This window comes from Rosa rugosa, chromosome 4, assembly GCF_958449725.1.
Source record: "Rosa rugosa chromosome 4, drRosRugo1.1, whole genome shotgun sequence".
Lineage (NCBI taxonomy): Eukaryota > Viridiplantae > Streptophyta > Magnoliopsida > Rosales > Rosaceae > Rosa > Rosa rugosa.
In genome coordinates this window covers 3770499-3786842 of record NC_084823.1, presented here as the reverse complement: position 1 = coordinate 3786842, position 16344 = coordinate 3770499, and the positions used below count along the sequence as shown (strand labels likewise).

The 16344-nt window shown below is 38.0% G+C and overlaps 2 protein-coding genes across 6 annotated transcripts; one reads left to right on the top strand and one right to left on the bottom strand.

The window, feature by feature from the left end:
* The first annotated feature begins 400 nt into the window (after positions 1 to 400).
* LOC133744184 (uncharacterized) lies at positions 401 to 1330 on the top strand. The gene is made up of 2 exons (XM_062172328.1): positions 401 to 525; positions 571 to 1330. The coding sequence occupies exons 1-2, from the start codon at positions 401 to 403 to the stop codon at positions 1328 to 1330; spliced, it is 885 nt and encodes a 294-aa protein (XP_062028312.1).
* Positions 1331 to 3474: 2144 nt separating this feature from the next.
* On the bottom strand, positions 3475 to 7827 carry LOC133741847 (pectin acetylesterase 6-like). 5 transcript variants are annotated; one of them, XR_009862179.1, is made up of 8 exons: positions 7157 to 7802; positions 6099 to 6219; positions 5890 to 5973; positions 5595 to 5724; positions 5245 to 5327; positions 5007 to 5127; positions 4598 to 4800; positions 3475 to 3756 (listed from the first exon to the last, which is right to left on the bottom strand). XR_009862179.1 is itself a non-coding variant. In XM_062169567.1 (8 exons), exons 3-7 carry the CDS (start codon positions 5962 to 5964, stop codon positions 4794 to 4796), a joined length of 438 nt encoding a protein of 145 aa, XP_062025551.1. In that variant the 5' UTR covers positions 5965 to 5973; positions 6099 to 6223; positions 7157 to 7827; the 3' UTR covers positions 3475 to 3756; positions 4598 to 4793. The 5 variants fall into 5 exon arrangements, 3 of the variants coding, with proteins under 3 accessions (XP_062025551.1, XP_062025550.1, XP_062025552.1); XM_062169567.1 differs by having other exon boundaries at positions 5007 to 5149; positions 6099 to 6223; positions 7157 to 7827; XM_062169566.1 differs by having other exon boundaries at positions 5007 to 5149; positions 7157 to 7823.
* Positions 7828 to 16344: the final 8517 nt, after the last annotated feature.

Sequence of the window (16344 nt, the reverse complement as noted above, 5' to 3'; positions counted from 1 at the left end):
ACTCTGCATATATTGCTTGGAAAACTCAGGATCAAAGTATAGTCAATATGCTTGGACAAACACTTAGGGCTAGTTTGGGATTGCTGTGACTTTTAAAAAAAACTGTTGCTGCTGTGTTGTGAGAATAATCAGCTGTGAATCAAAACAGTTTCGTGTTTGGTAAATAATATTTTTAAAAGTGCTGTCAGTAAATAAAAAAACTATAGAGTGTGTTTTGATCTACAGCAGCTTCTAAAAGTAACATCTGGGCTGCTTCTAAAATCTGCTGTCAGTGACCTATAACTTCCAATTAAAGCTGCTTTTTATTTATTTACCAAACACAATAAAATCTAAAATTTTGAACAAAAGCTGATTTTTTTAAAAGCGAAGCAATCCCAAACGGGGCCTTAGTCATGTTGCCATGTCTTGTGCTGTTGGCAGTAAGTCTGCTGCTGAAATGTGGGTCAATCTTAAACTGAAATTTGCTGCTCCAAATCGACAAAATATCCTACAGCTGAAATCTAATCTTCAAGGCTTAAAGAAAGGGTAAGACAATATAGAAACCTACCTGGATAAAGTCAAGGCTGCTAGAGATGCACTAGAAACTGTGGGTGTGTTTCTTGATGATGAAGACATTGTGGTTGTGGTTTTGAGAGGATTACCTTCTGAATATGTTGCAATCAAGACAGTTATTAGAGCTCAATTTGTGACATGTACTATGGGAGAATTGAAAACTTTGCTCAAAGCTGTTGAAGTAGATATTGAGAATGAAATGCAGTCTAGCTCCCCACTGAATCTCACTGCTTTGCTAGCTAAAAACCAGGCATCACCCCCAAGTTCTTCTGCTTCATCCACAACATCTCTTCAGGCTGCAAGTTCTTCCGGCTCCCCCACCATTACACTTCAGTCTCCTAATGCCAATGTGCCCCCTGGATTCAGTCCTTTACCACAAACTGCTCAAGTTCAACAACCTGTTGTAACTTCACAGCCTCCATACATTCCCATACATGCACTTCCATATGGCTTTTCTCCATACACACCCTTTGCCATGAGGGACACTTCTTTTCCAATGACTGGATTCTATGTAGGAAGAGGAAGAAATAACAACTTTACTGGTGGCAGGGGCAATGGTGTTGGAAGAGGTGTTTTCTTTTCCAACAGAAACAACAATGCTACTGGTGGAAATGGGTTCAACAGAAACAATGGAAACTTCAACAGTGGAAATTTCTACAGGAACAACAATAACAATAATGCTGGTGGCACATCTATTACTTGTCAACTTTGTGGAAAAGTTGGTCATGGTGCAAAGACTTGCAGGTCACTCAACAACTTCAATCCTGGAGGTGCTTGAAGCTCAAATGTTGAATGCCAATACTGTGGTAGAGATAATCATACTGCTGACAGATGTTATTATATCATTGGCTTTCCTGGTCAACAACAGTAGCAACAACAGAATGAAGAAATCCAGGTAATGCTTGCTGCTGCAACTCCACCTAATCCACCACACTTCTGGCTTGCAGACTCTGGTGCCACAAACCATATGACAAGTGAAGTTCAGCTCCTCAATAATGTTGCACCATACAAGGCTACTGATTCTGTTCAAGTTGGTAATGGTAACTATCTCAAGATTACACATACTGGTGATGCAATGCTTGGCAAGCTTATATTGAATAACATTTTACTTATACCTGAACTTGCTACACATTTGCTTTCCATATACCAGTTATGCAAGCAAAATAACTGCTCTGTTTGGTTTGATGAATTTATGTGTGTAATACAGGACAAGGTGTTGGGCAAAATATTGTACCAAGGACTGAGTAAACAAGGCTTGTACCCCATACCATTTAACCTACCTTTTCAGTTACAGAAACTTTCAAGTGCATCTACTTCAGCTCAGGTTTCTTCACGAACATCTTCAGCTTTTCTTGGTAGGATTGTCAAACATTCTCTTTGGCATAAGAGATTTGGTCATCCATCAAATGAAGTTGTGAGTCAAATGCTGAATAAAGGAAATATAGTTAGTAAACTAGATAACAACTCTATGTGTGAAGCTTGTCTTCTAGGAAAATTTCAGAAACTTCCCTTCCATACTTCACAAACAAAATGTTTAGTTCCATTTGAGATTGTTCATTAAGATGTTTGGGGGACATCACCTCATGTTTCCATTGATGGTTTTAAGTACTTTGTACTATTCATAGATGATTGTACTAGATATACTTGGATTTTTCCCATGAAAAATAAAAGTGAAGTGTTTTCCTACTTTCAATCCCTTTGTACTATTCATCTTTACCTCCCATCTTCTGGTATCATGCATGTGCCTTGGCCATATATCTCATCAATAGAATGCCTACACCAGTGAATAATATGGAATCACCTTTTGCAAAACTTTATCATACTCAGCCTTCTTTGGAATTGTTAAGAGTGTTTGGCTGTGCATGTTATCCACTAATGACACCATATAGAAGTGACAAACTACAACCAAAGACTGCAAAATGTATCTTCCTTGGTTTTGCTGCTGGTTACAAGGGTTATATTTGCTACCATTTGAGCACAAAGAAATGCATTATCTCCAGGCATGTATTTTTTGACGAAGATTCTTTCCCTTTTGCTCAAGTGTCTCGACATCTGTCCAACACTTAATCTTCTAGTGATTTACAAAGATCATCAGCCAAGGCTTCACAGTCAATGGTACAACCTTATCTTCCTCAGTCTCAGTCTTTTACTCAGTCTATTTTGCCCACACCTGTCCATCACACATCACCAGCTACTGTAACTACTCATACAGGTCCATCTCATAACTTTATCACTTCTTCACAATTTGATACCTCTTTTTCAGAACAAAATGAATTCTCAGATTGTTCACCTAATTTGCTCCCTATGCCTGTTACCAATTCTTCATGTGAGCTTGGCTCCATTCCACATGTTACCAGTCCCATACTTTCTTCAGAAGCTTGCAATACTACTAGTTCTTTATCTCCTTTTAGTCCAACTGCTCATACTGTGATACAGTTTGAAGAAGCAAATGGCAATATTAATGTTAGTACTCAGCCTGGAATTGGTATTGAAGTGGTCCTAGATTGTCCAAATCACACATCTGGCTACAGTAGTAATATTTCTGATTCCAATATTCTGCATCTTGTTGAAGGCTTGACTAATGCTGTTGTTAATGATCATACACTACAAAAAAGAATTCAATTTGCCACGGCGCAAGGCCGTCGCCAAAAGCCAAATTGCCGTCGCAAAAGACCAACGGCGACGGCTAGGCGACGGCAAAATTGCCGTTGTCGTTGGTGGGGTCGCCATTGCTATTTGCGACGGCAATTACGCCGTCGCATGATTTTTGGCGACGGCATAATGGCGACGCCATCAACAATTTTGCCGTCGCCAAAGGTCATTGGCGACAGCAACATTGCCGTCGCAAAAATGCATATTATTGATTAAAAAAAAACCTGGCATGCAAATTTGCATACCAGGTTTTCTATTTTGAGCAAAAGAAGCCATATAAATCATAATTTCATATGTTTTTTTCACATTATTTCTATACATTTCATACAACTTCACCAATCTTGAAAATACAAAAACATTCAAAAATTAAAATACATAATGCTGACGCTCAGTAGGCTAAGTATCATGACCTACATAATCAGAATTCAAGCGCATAAGTTCAACCGCATTGGTATTCTTCTTTGCTTCATTCATTCATTGATAGCTATGTTCTTCTTTGTGTCTATCTCCTTCTCCACCACTCTTCTTCTCTCTATAGCAATAGGTCCTACACTGTAAAAATTCAGTTCTTGTAAACAAAATCAGTAGATTTAAGACAAGTATTTGAAAATGTGAAACTTGTGATTCAACAAAATTTGCATAGAGAGACTTGGATTTGATGCCACCACATATAAGGAGAGACTTGAACACATTGACAATATTGCAGATAAAAAACATATAAAACTGCTTCATCTTAGGCAGAAGTGTCATACTAAGACAAAAGGCATATAAAATTAACCAAAATGAAATAGCACTAGAGTTTAAGCTATAATTTGAACTCCTAAATTCATATCATGAGAGAAATTGAAGTAGCATTATCACTTAGACTTTTCAGGGTACAAAACTGAGCATAACTGAGCAATATCCTTGACTAACCAGTAACCAAAGCTGAGGATAAGTCATTAACTCATAACAGGGCATACCAAAACAGATGCAATTTCATACTCGTGTATTGGTTGCCAAGAAAATTTGTATTCAGTAACCAAGGCAGTTAGTATTCAGTAACCAATTAGTATGCATTTACATACCATATGTCCATATCAGATACAATTAGTTTCCAGTATGCTATTGTCCACAATTGTATATCAGATACAATTTCAATTCCCACACAATTTCATATTATCCAAAGCAGGAAATGACAATGTAAACTATTATCCAGAGCAGGTAATGGGTAACTATTTTACAAATTTTGACACAATGTGGAATTTTGGATGCGAACAAACAGAAACCAAGCATTTTAAGGCACCTGAATCTGAATAAACAACCTAACCGAAGAAACATGTATGCCTTCAAATTTAAAGTAAAAGTTGATATCAAATCGATAGTAAAAAAAAGCATATGAAAGGGAATAAACCTGGATGGCATTGGGATCCTTAACATTATTAGGATCTCTTGAGAGATGAATGCTTGCACCAAGATATAAATCTGGCACCTCACTGATCTCGTCCTTATTGACTGGGTTTTCGGATGGACTGTCAACCTGATTTTAAGTTTCGTCAACAGCCCTTATGTTAGACAACCCCCACGACGCATCTTGTGCATGACTCTCATCATGAGCTGCACGAAGTAAATCAGTTTCAAACTCTTTAGAGTCATAGGAACAAGTTTGAAGTTTTGAAATTGAGCAGAAGTTCAACTCTAGAAGAGTGCGCTGGGTTAGCTTTCGTTATTAACATAATGACCACCCAAAACAGGTAAACAATTTAACCAAGACTACTAGCCAAATAAGCAAGGAAAACACAAAGGGTAAAAATGTTCCTTACCCTCCAGCATCACTTAATATTAGAAATTGTTTACGGAATTCTAATTCACCCAGAGCTACTAAGTGTGCTTCTCCATGGTCTCCAGGTTCCTCTATAACTGAGGACCTAGTGATACTCTCACCTGCAGCAGCAGCACACTCACACTGCGCCAGCAATGAATTTAATATAACATTATAATCATAATAACTACCAGCTACAATGAAATGGATGAAACTGAGAAAGTTAGAGCATGACAGACCTTGAAACCTCTCATGAAGTTGTACAGGAACATCAGCAGACAGTCTCTGATATGGAGAAATTCAGACGGCTTTTGATGGAGAACTGATTGTCCTTGAACAGGTGTTCGATCAGTACAACAAACATTCACAAGAAACAAAACTGTCTAGTTAATGAAAGCATTGGTACACATAATGAAATCATATCATTATTAACATTACACTTCATGAAAAACAATAAAGTCAAAAGTAATTATAGAAAGACATTCTTCAGGTATTCATCTATGAAATACATAGATAGAAAATGGCCATCACAAAGGTTATGGAAATTAACTTCTTATTTATAGATGAAATGTTGATCAACAAACCAAACCTGGATTAAGTGATTGCCTGTTGCTCAGAATTCCAGAAAAAGGAATTTCCTTCAGCATTTGCTTTGATGAACCTAAACAAGTGTTCTTACGGCCGAGGCAATTTGTGACATTGTTACACCATCCTTCTCCCTAAGAATCAAACAGACAGAACAATTATAACAAAAACAGAGATACGTAACCAACATTTATAAAAAAATCCATGCAAACTTTACTATAATTTTGTAACTTTACCAAGACAAAACACTCGAATTGTTACTACATTAACTTGGAGCTAATTTAAAGAAAAGAACAAACCTCAATGTGAAAGATCGAATTTGTTAACTCCTGAACCAAACCCCTTATCCCAATGGTAAGCTGGGGGGCTCCCATCCAAACAAACTGTAAACCATGTCCATACAAAAGGTTAAACCAAAAATCAGAACAAAATTGTCTCATTATCAAACCCAACGAGTTGAGAAAAGAACTCTGATTCATATCAGCAACTTTGCAACCTAGTTTCTCACCGGCTCCTTTGGCGACCGTAGTCTTAAGGACAGTGATTCCGACAGGAACTCCTGTTGCTTTTAGCATTATCACTGAACATACTAGAAGATTCAACCATTGCGCTAATCTTGCATCGCTCATCTGCCTTAATCAAATTTAGCAATTCATATACAAAAAGGTTAGGTACCAAAACAAACACACAAAAAAAAAATAGAGATTGAAAGACGGGAAACAGAGAAATTCAAAGGGCGAATTATAGATATGTTAAATAGAAAACAAAAGCTTATTATAAGAAATGATCCTCCAATGCTTTCCATCATAACCAAAATTCTCCAGTAATTAAACTAGAAAGGATCCTCCAATCCAGCTTTGGCAACAAAACCTCAGCCTTGAGATTGCTTAATGTTCAAGGATGCTTTTCCGTCTTTGACAAAGTATCAAGTTTCCACAAGCATAAGATTGGTTATGATTTTTTATAGCTTGGCTCCTTTTACCCCAAGACCTTTTGATGTTTGTTGGCAAATGAACACATACAAAAAGAAAACCGAAAAAGAAACAAATGCAGCAGAGCAGAGAGAGATTAATCAAATTTATTGTAATGACCAAACAGATTGGCACATGAGTGAAACATGTGCATACATTTCCTAATCTTAAAGTAAAAAAATGATTCCTCATCATTATGAAACATGTCGACTAATCAAGCAATAATTAAAACGTATTCAAATATGAAGCAATTGGCTCAACAATCTTGATGGGTTTCTGAAACAAAAGTGAAACCTTAATCATATTAGACATTTGAATCCAATGTCAGCCATCAAAATCCAATCTGTGTACAAAGGAGAATCCAATGAAACAAAAACCATTCCAATACATAAACGAAAACAAAAATGAACAATAACCAAATATACTAAAATTCTCGTCTCATCTTCTCCAATCAGTTTTCCAGCACGTTGATTATCCTGATATCCCATTTACCCACACAAACAAAATTCCATAAAAAAAAAATTCAAGATCTGCAACCTGCAAGCCTTAAGATTGAAACTTTAAAAATATAAGAGATGAGAAACAAGAACCTTACCGCGAGCACCCAAGCTCTAGGCTCAGGCCCACTCCCCTGTCCCATCGAACGCCTTCGATCCCTGGTAGATCCAAACCTTTGCCGTCGTCCTCAGAGAACGCTACAACAGATCCGCCACTCCACCCTAAGCCAACCTCGAATCAACAAAGCCTCGAGGTTGTCTTAGGCCGGAAAATCACATGGCTTTTGAAACTCTGATCCAGGAAAGCTATGGATGCGTTACAGTACCTGTGGCTCTGGTAACGAGGACGCGAGCTGGTTGTTTCGCCATGGATTCCGATGAAGAAAACGAAGCGATCTGAAAATGGTAGAAAGTTGGTTGGAGTTTGACCAATCTGCTGTGAAAGTGGAGGAGTGGAGGGAGGGGATCGGAAGGTATATAAAGGGAAAAGAGGAAAGTAAGAACGAGGGGATGGGGCTGCATGCACTCCGCAGAGAATATGACAGATCGAGAGGGGAAAATAGTTGAAGGAGGTGATGGAGAGAGGAAATCTATAGCACTCATCGGTATCGAATCGAGATGGACTCAAAGAAGAAGGACGGCAAAGTAGAGAGAAAGAGAAGTGAAATCGTTTAGTTCAGATGCTAATCTTAAAGGAATAGAAAGCACGGGAAAATAAAAACATAAAAGCCACGGGAAGAATTGAAGAAACGCGACGGCATGAATGTCTTTACAGTCGCAAACTGTTAATATTTTACCACGGCTAACTCTTGCCGAAGTAAATTATCGGGTTTGCGACGCCCAATGGCGACGGCAGTTGTTACCGTCGCAAATATTTTGCACAATCGCGACCCCTCAAGTTTTGCCGTCGCGAAAGAGGAGGCTTTAGCGACGGCAATTGAAGGCCGACGCAAATTGGTGAAGCCATTGGAATTCTTTTTTGTAGTGATAACATGCTCACCAGGGGTAAGAGAGGAGTCATACAGAAGAAAAGCTTTTTATCTATACTTACTGAACCAAGTAATGACCCTGCAGATTTTGAACCATCAAGTTACAAGGCTGCTTTAAAAATTCTGGCTTGGAAGCTGGCTATGCAGGAGGAATATGATGCTCTTATGCATCAGAATACCTGGACTCTTGTGCCTTTACCTCCTGATAAAAACCTAGTCTCATGCAAAGGGATTTTTAAAATTAAGAGAAATTCAGATAGATCAATTGCAAGACATAAGGCTAGGTTAGTTGCTAGGGGGTTCTGTCAAGAATATGGAGTAGATTTTGAAGAGACTTTCTCCCCAGTTGTCAGACACACTACAGTTAGACTTATTCTCTGCTTGGCTGCTAAATCTGGCTGGAAGCTTCATCAAATGGATGTTAAAAATGCCTTCTTGCATGGTATTCTCAATGAAGAAGTCTATATGTCTCAGCCTAGTGGTTTTGAACATCCTACTGGTTCATCCTTAGTGTGCAAACTTCACAAATCTCTATATGGTCTTAAGCAGGCCCCCAGAGCATGGAATGAGAGGTTTACCAATTTCTTACCTTCAATCGGCTTCAAGAACTCCTATGCTAATCCATCCTTGTTTGTCAAAATTTCTGGTACTGCTAGAGTTTATCTCTTGTTGTATGTGGATGATATTATTCTTACAGGAGATAGTGAGGATCTTATCTCAGAGGTTAAGGTTGCTCTTCAAGCTGAGTTTGACATGAAGGATTTAGGTGATTTACATTTCTTTCTCGGATTAGAGATCAAGTACTTGCAGACTGGCATTTTTCTCTCTCAGCACAAGTATGCCAGAGATCTTATTCATAAGGCTGGTATAGATGCTTGTCATTCTCACATCACTCCTTGTCAGTCTGGTGTTAAGCTCCTTAAAGACTCTGGTACTCCACTTCAACAATCTGATATCACTCATTTTCAAAGCTTAGTTGGTTGTCTACAGTATTTAACCTTTACTCGACCAGATATAGCATATAGTGTGAACTCTATATGTCAATTCTTACATTCTCCTACTGAGGAACACTTATATGCTGCCAATAGAGTTTTGAGATATGTCAAAGGCACTATGGATCATGGCATTCTTTTCAGGAGGGGTGATGTGTTTCCTTCCAAGTCCAGTCTAGTGCAAGCTGCTTTGCAGGCTTATTGTGATGCAGATTGGGCAGGTGATCCCAATGACAGGAAATCTACAACAGGTTTTGTTATTCTCCTTAACAATTCCCCTATCTCTTGGTGTAGCAAGAAACAGACTGCTGTCTCTCGATCCTCCACTGAGCCTGGGTACCGAAGCATGGCTTATTAATCTGCTTCACGATCTACATGTTGATTTAGCTTACACTCCAGTTCTTCATTGTGACAACATTTCCGCTCTTGCTCTGGCTTCAAATCCAGTCCATCATTCCAAGTTGAAACATGTTGAAGTCGACGTGCATTTCACAAGGGAAAAGGTGAAGGCTGGGTCTATACGGGTTCAATTTGTCTCTTTTCATGAACAACTTGCTGATGTTTTCACTAAGGGTCTGTGTTCTCCTCAACATACCTATCTTTGGAGCAGCTTGATGATCGTTCCCCCTCATCAAGCTGAGGAGGGGTGTTAGCCATAGTAATTAGTTTTCTAGTTAATTAGTCCTTTGATAATTAGTGCTGTTAATTAGCTTAGCTCAGTTAGGGTTGTTAATTGTTAGCTATTAGTTTTTTGTTACGTCAAGTTAGTTAGATAGTTAGTTAGCATATACACAGATGATTGACACGTGGTGCTCATCTATGCATCCGTTTCTTGTATAAATAGACTCAGCTCCTCAATCTGTAACAACTAAGCATCAAGAAATAGATTCAGCTATTTTTCTCCAGAAATTTCTTTCTTCTCTCTTAAGTGAATACTCAAACACTTTCACTAGATACACACCCCTAATATTTTTTTGTTTTTTTGTCCAACTTCTTTCTTAAACTTCCTCTTCTGCCCATCATCCAAAGCGACACTGGTGACAATCCCTTCATGTCCCTCTAGGCTTCCTCCCAGTCCTCGATCAATTCCCATTCCGATAGCATATTGTCCGTGCCACCGCACACTTCCATAATCTGGATAATCCACATTGGCTAGAATCCATGCCAATGCGAGTGCACAGCTCATAAGGCCGCTCAGAATCTTTCGACGTCTCATGCCGGCGTCCATCGGAAGGTTCCAAGGACCAAAACCTAACCGTTTTATTGTTGGAGCAAGTAGCAAATCCGCCCGCAAACACATATAGCACGAACCTAATAGATTGTTTATCGCTAATCAGCAAAATTGAAGTTTCTATATTCACTGGAAATATGGGTTCAAACAAATTGTGCATGTAAAAAAGAGCCGAGTGTTTTCGTTACAATGACGAAATCTTTACCTGGTTCTTGTGACCCCTCACGGTTCACAGAGCAATTGATACTTTTTTTTAAAATCGGTTGCCATGAGAGTAACGACAGAAAATAGGCAATTTTACACTTTTACTTGATTCTTTGCTGGAGCTACTCACGTCGTCTGAGAGCATAAGCCACGACATTTCATTTGTCTAATTACACTTCGTTGCAGAGCATGGGGTTTCAATGGGGTTATGTGAATCAACTTTAGCTTTAAAAAAAAACAAAAAACTTTAGCTTCAATTAAATACTTATTTACTTAAGAGAAAACCATTAAATAAGGGCAGAAGAGGAAGTTTAAGGAAGAAGTTGGACAAAAAAAAGTAGGGTTGTGTATCTAGTAAATGAAAATGTGTATATAAAACTTTTTGGGGATTAAAAAAAAATATAAAAAAAGCTACTTCGGAACTAAATTTGAAGTTTATATATATTGTAATTTAGTATTTTATTTTGCTAATATTATGACAACACAAAAGTACCAAAAAGTTATCCTTTTGAAAAGAAAAAAGAATTATAAAAATGAAGTGAGGCATTCCAATTTTACATGTCGATCAATCTGCTAACTTAAAATTAGGACCACTTCGCACAGCAACATTGTTTGACAAGGAAACTTCCACATGGAGTTCTTCGAACTTTTTAGGTTAATTCGAAATATCAAATGATAATAAGACGTTTAGATATCTTGAACAAAAGGGTCAAATATTCTTTCGATAAAAATAATGGGGTCAAAGATTCTATTATTGAAAATGATTATGTGTGGAGATATATGTTTGTTGTGGTATCTTTGAACTTAAAAGTCAGGGTGAACTTCTTAGGCCGGTGATGACTTGAAGACAAAATCCTAGTGGACCAAAGATTAGACTTGTTGTTCTTGTTCAACGTCAACCACAACAATTAACTAGGTAGTTTTCTTATGGGAAAAGAAAGCTAAATACACTGAAAGCTGCAACGATAAAACAAATCGTGGCTGACTCTTTATTTAGGGAAATGAGGTTTAAGCAAAGGAGCTTTCGTGAATATTCTTTTTTTTTTTATAAGAAGTTATTATCGATTTAGTACAGGAAAGTCAGGCTGCGCATGAAACTGGTTTTTGACTGGAATTTATGTTTCGAGGCCCAAATCACATCGAGAAAAAAAATGGTAAGTTTTTACTGAATAAACCAACTTATTATGCACATGTGGCGCAGAAGATGGAGAATTATATAAGGTGGTGTGCTTCCATTAGTCCTACATATATTCACCAATCATAAAATTTAAAGGCAAACCTACTTCAACTTGGACAAGGAAAACTAAGGTGACATGGAGAGGAATCAAGGGAGGCATGATCACTATATAAAGATCCTTGAATCACATAATTCACCACCACACCCTGAACATTCTCTTCTATCTCTCTCTTGTTCATCCGCCACCATCTTTTTCTTTTTTTTCCTTTTCTCTTTTTTATTATACTATGTTTTGTTTTGTGTTTTCCAAAACTATGCGTATCTAACTTTCTTTTTTTTAGGGGCGAAGTTTGAAGCCCCAATTATGTGACAAACTCTTTTGTTATGCAATCTTAGTTTCCAAAACTTTGCTTGTGAGATAGATTGTTTGATTTCATTAGATTGATATCTTTTATATGTTTATGTTCTTTGGATGCTTACTTAGGATATGAGCATGTAATTGGAGATAGGACTTAGAAAAAATTCACCTAATAATTTTTTGTTCTATGTTCATAAGTAGCGACAACTTTTGGATGAAATTTAAATGAAACAATTAGAATTGCATGCTAGGTAGGCGTTCCACACAAGAATGTTGTTTTGTAATCAATCAAATTTCCATATGATCTTAATACTTCAAATTTGATGTTGATAAGATAGCGTTCTATACCTTGATTGCGTATTTGATAAGCTTAGCTATGATGTGGTCACGTAGACTAAGTAATTAGGGGAAGTAAAATAAGGGACATTGTTTGCGTAAACTTGTTTCTTGATTGATTTCTTTCTCGTAAATTTAGTAATCAAAAGGATAAATTAGGATGCATAACTTGTTTTGATAAACATATGATCATTATGAGAAGCATATGATCATTAGGAGAAGTGGAAATGGAGAGGATTAAATTGAAGGTTTTTCTTAAGCAGATGACCATCTAGATGAAGGATTTGATGGGATTTGAAGGATCGGCAGGTCTAAACAACACCGTCACTGATATATGTGTGAAATTCATTCATCAGGACTCTCACGGATATCTGTGTGTACATATCTCAAAGATTATTTCTGCATCAATTTCGATGTTTCACACAGATGTTCGTTTTTGATAAAGTAATATGGGGTTCACATCTAAAACCAATTGGCAATGGATGGAGTGGCTCAAACCCTTATAAATCCATAGGCAAGGTCCCATTTTTTCCATGTGGGATGTATATATTCTCAACACGCCCTCGCACGTGTGGCGAATTTTCAAGCCATACACGTGGACAACTTTGGGTGATGTGGAGCCTGTGTGGTCGTGAGGCATGCACACGTGGGATAACCTGGCTCTGATACCATGATAAAGTAATCTGGGATTCACATCCAAAACCAATAGATGGAGTGGCTCAAACCCTTATAAATCCATAGGCAATGTCTCATTTTTTCCATGTGGTATGTATATATTCTCAACAGTTTCTACATTTTATACATATATGTGTTATGCCAGGTTCACACAGATATATGTATGAAAAAGTTTTAGCTATGGAAAACTGTGTTCTATATTTCATTTAACATTAAAAATAATAATTTCTGAATAAGCTAATATTTGATGTAGACCAAAATCTATGTAACCAAAACCAATTGTCTATATACGGTGAAAAAAACTCTTTCGCTAGATCTAAGTTTTCCAATATGAGATAAACTTAATAAAAATTAATGGCGTAATACCTTGACATTGCTATATTGTCCCGAAGTTAGACTCCACCTCAAAATTAATTGGTTATAGGAAGAAAGGCCCTAACCATTATAAACTCTTTTGCAGGTCTAAATTTTCTAATGTGAGAAAATGGGGAAATGATCATTTACCTAATTTTAGCTTTAAAATTGTCCACTTACCCAAACACTCTAAGAGATTATTTCCCTAATACCCAATTAAGTATTTTTTTATTTATTTTTGGGACAATTTTGCCCTCTCCTTCTTTGTCACTTAGTTAGAGAAGTCATCGACCTTGTCGGACTCCGGTGACCAGTGGCCGGCCGGGGACTCCGGTGACGGACTCCGGCGACCGGTCACCGGAATCTCGAATTCGGCTACCAGACTAGTGACCGGATTCCGGCGTCTGAATTTATTGCCCCATAATAATACCCAGTAACCATATTATTGCCCCCCAATAATCATATTATTGCCTCCCAATACTCATATTATTGCCTCGCAATAATCATATTATTGTCCCCAATAATCATATTATTGCCCTCAAGTGAATTGCATAAACTCCCAAAACCAAAATGAATACACTATAGACACAATTGATCAATTTATATGTTCAATTGTAAACGTTCAATTTTTTTTCTTTTTTTTCCTTCCCCATTCTCGGAGCTCACAATATACCCAAAAAAAAAAAAAATGCTCTGGGCACCCACCGGAATGTGAGGCCGGCAATTCGGGTCTCTTCTGATCGAGGCTCTGGGTTCTCTGAGGCGAAGCCTTGGGAGTTGACGAGGACTTTGAGGTGGAAATGGGGTTGGGCTTCGATTGGGGAGGCTTCGAAGCGCGGCCGAGGATCGGAGAATTGGCGGGACCGGCGGAGGAAGACGAGGAGTTTGCCGGTACGTGACGATGTCGACGGACGCCGATTTCGCCTTCGCCTTCAACGACAATAACTTATTTGACCGGATAGCTCTGGATCAAGATCATGGTCGGCTCTTCGAGGAAGCTAAGATCCTCGTCATCCTCAACATCTCCTCCGTCTTCTCCTTCTCGAGCCTCAGAGCCAAAGGAAGAACAAGGCCACTGAATCCATCGTTGATCAGAATAAACTCGTCACCGGCCATGATTTGGCAGATACAGCGTTTGCCGGCTGTGGAGAAGGCAGCGGAGGAGCGAGTTCGATCTCCAGGAGGCGCTGACGATGTCGTTTTCGTCGATTTCCGGGAGGACCCATTCCTTCTTGCTCCACGACGATGGTGGTAGAGCCAGTAGCGACGGGGATGGAGGCCGGCCGGGGAGAGAGAGAGAGAGAGAGAGTCCGGGAGGAGAGAGATTCTGAGAGCAGAGAGACGATGAGTTTCAATTTGATTAATGAGGGCAAAACTGTCAGTAGTTGTTAGATTGAGTAAATGGGGTTAAAAAACTCTTAGTGGAGTAAGTGGGCAATTTTTAAACTGAAATTGGGTAAATGGTCACGGCCCCGTGAGAAAATACTCCACATTCTGACACGCCCCTTCATGTGTGGCAAAGTTTTAAGGCAAACATATGTATAACTTATATTGGGTGACATGGAACGTGTGTGGTTATTGGACATTCACATATGAGCTAACTAGATCCGATACCATGATAATATAAGTTAGGCATCTAACTCAAAATCAATTGACAAAATGACAATTGACAAGTAGATAAGTACAAACTTTTTTCAAGAGATGGTTAATCTGGTTAGTTCCTCAATTTCGAACCATTACATTAAATTAGGATTTATATATGCCTAAATGTCTAATGAGCTTTTGGCTCTAATAATAATAATAGTAATTTAATCAAAAAAAAAATAGTTATAATAATAATAATAATAGTAACAACAACAACAACAACATTTTTGAACATGATATGATTAAATAAAACCAAAATCATTTAGTTTTTCTCTCTAAAAAAAACTCTCTCTAGAAACCCTAGCCGCCGACACTGTGCTAGCGCCTGTCCGGCTACGCCCCTGCAATGGCGACGGCCTCTGGCCTAGCCAACGCACGTTGGGTGCGGTCGGACGGGTAATTAAGGCTGTGCTTCAGGCTTGGAGGAGGAGATCCGAGGATGTCACACCCCCAAACTTGAGACCAATATTGTACTGAAATATGGTACCCGAATTTGGGATGTGAGCCAAACTAAATAAAACTTCCTTTTTGAAAGAAAGTAAAAGACTATATATAGATATATCTGAATAGTACTTCTATTAGAAAACGACATCATTATTTGTACAATACCAAAGTTTAGCAAAATATATTACAGTACTCATTCTCTTGAAATAGTAGTAGGAAAAACTTTCTTTTATTTAGTAGGTTCATCCCCTTTTTCCCCATGCATCTACTTGTTACCTGAAAACATGAAGGTGTAGCATCATGAGTAACACAGACCCAGTAAGTACAGCTTACATTCTTATACTAATGTGTCTTATAAGAAATCAAAACTGAACAACCAAGTAAAAATGTACCGAGAACCATTTATATGTTCACACCAAATCTTAAATATGTATTTGTATACACACAACAGACACATATATATATAAACGATTATAAAACTGGTAATAAATCACATAGTCACATCTCTTTATCGAATCAACAAATACTGTAGCAATAATAGGTGCAAATAACCTCAAAACAATGCATGCTCGATTCTCTTTTCACTTAACACCATAACATATTAACAATATATCACAGATAGATATTTGATCAAAACAATATAAGTACACTTTTCATTTTAGTGAATTTTCGGATTAACTGGTAACAAATCATAAATCCACGTGTTAGGGTCCATAATACCAAAACACGGGAAAGCCAGATTGACTGGTAACAATTCATAAATCCACGTGCTAGGGTCCATAATACCAAAGCACGGGAAACCACATGCTAGGGTCCATAATACCAAAGCATGGGTAAGCCGCAGCATACCAGGGTCCAACGTACTATACCCAAGTATGTATA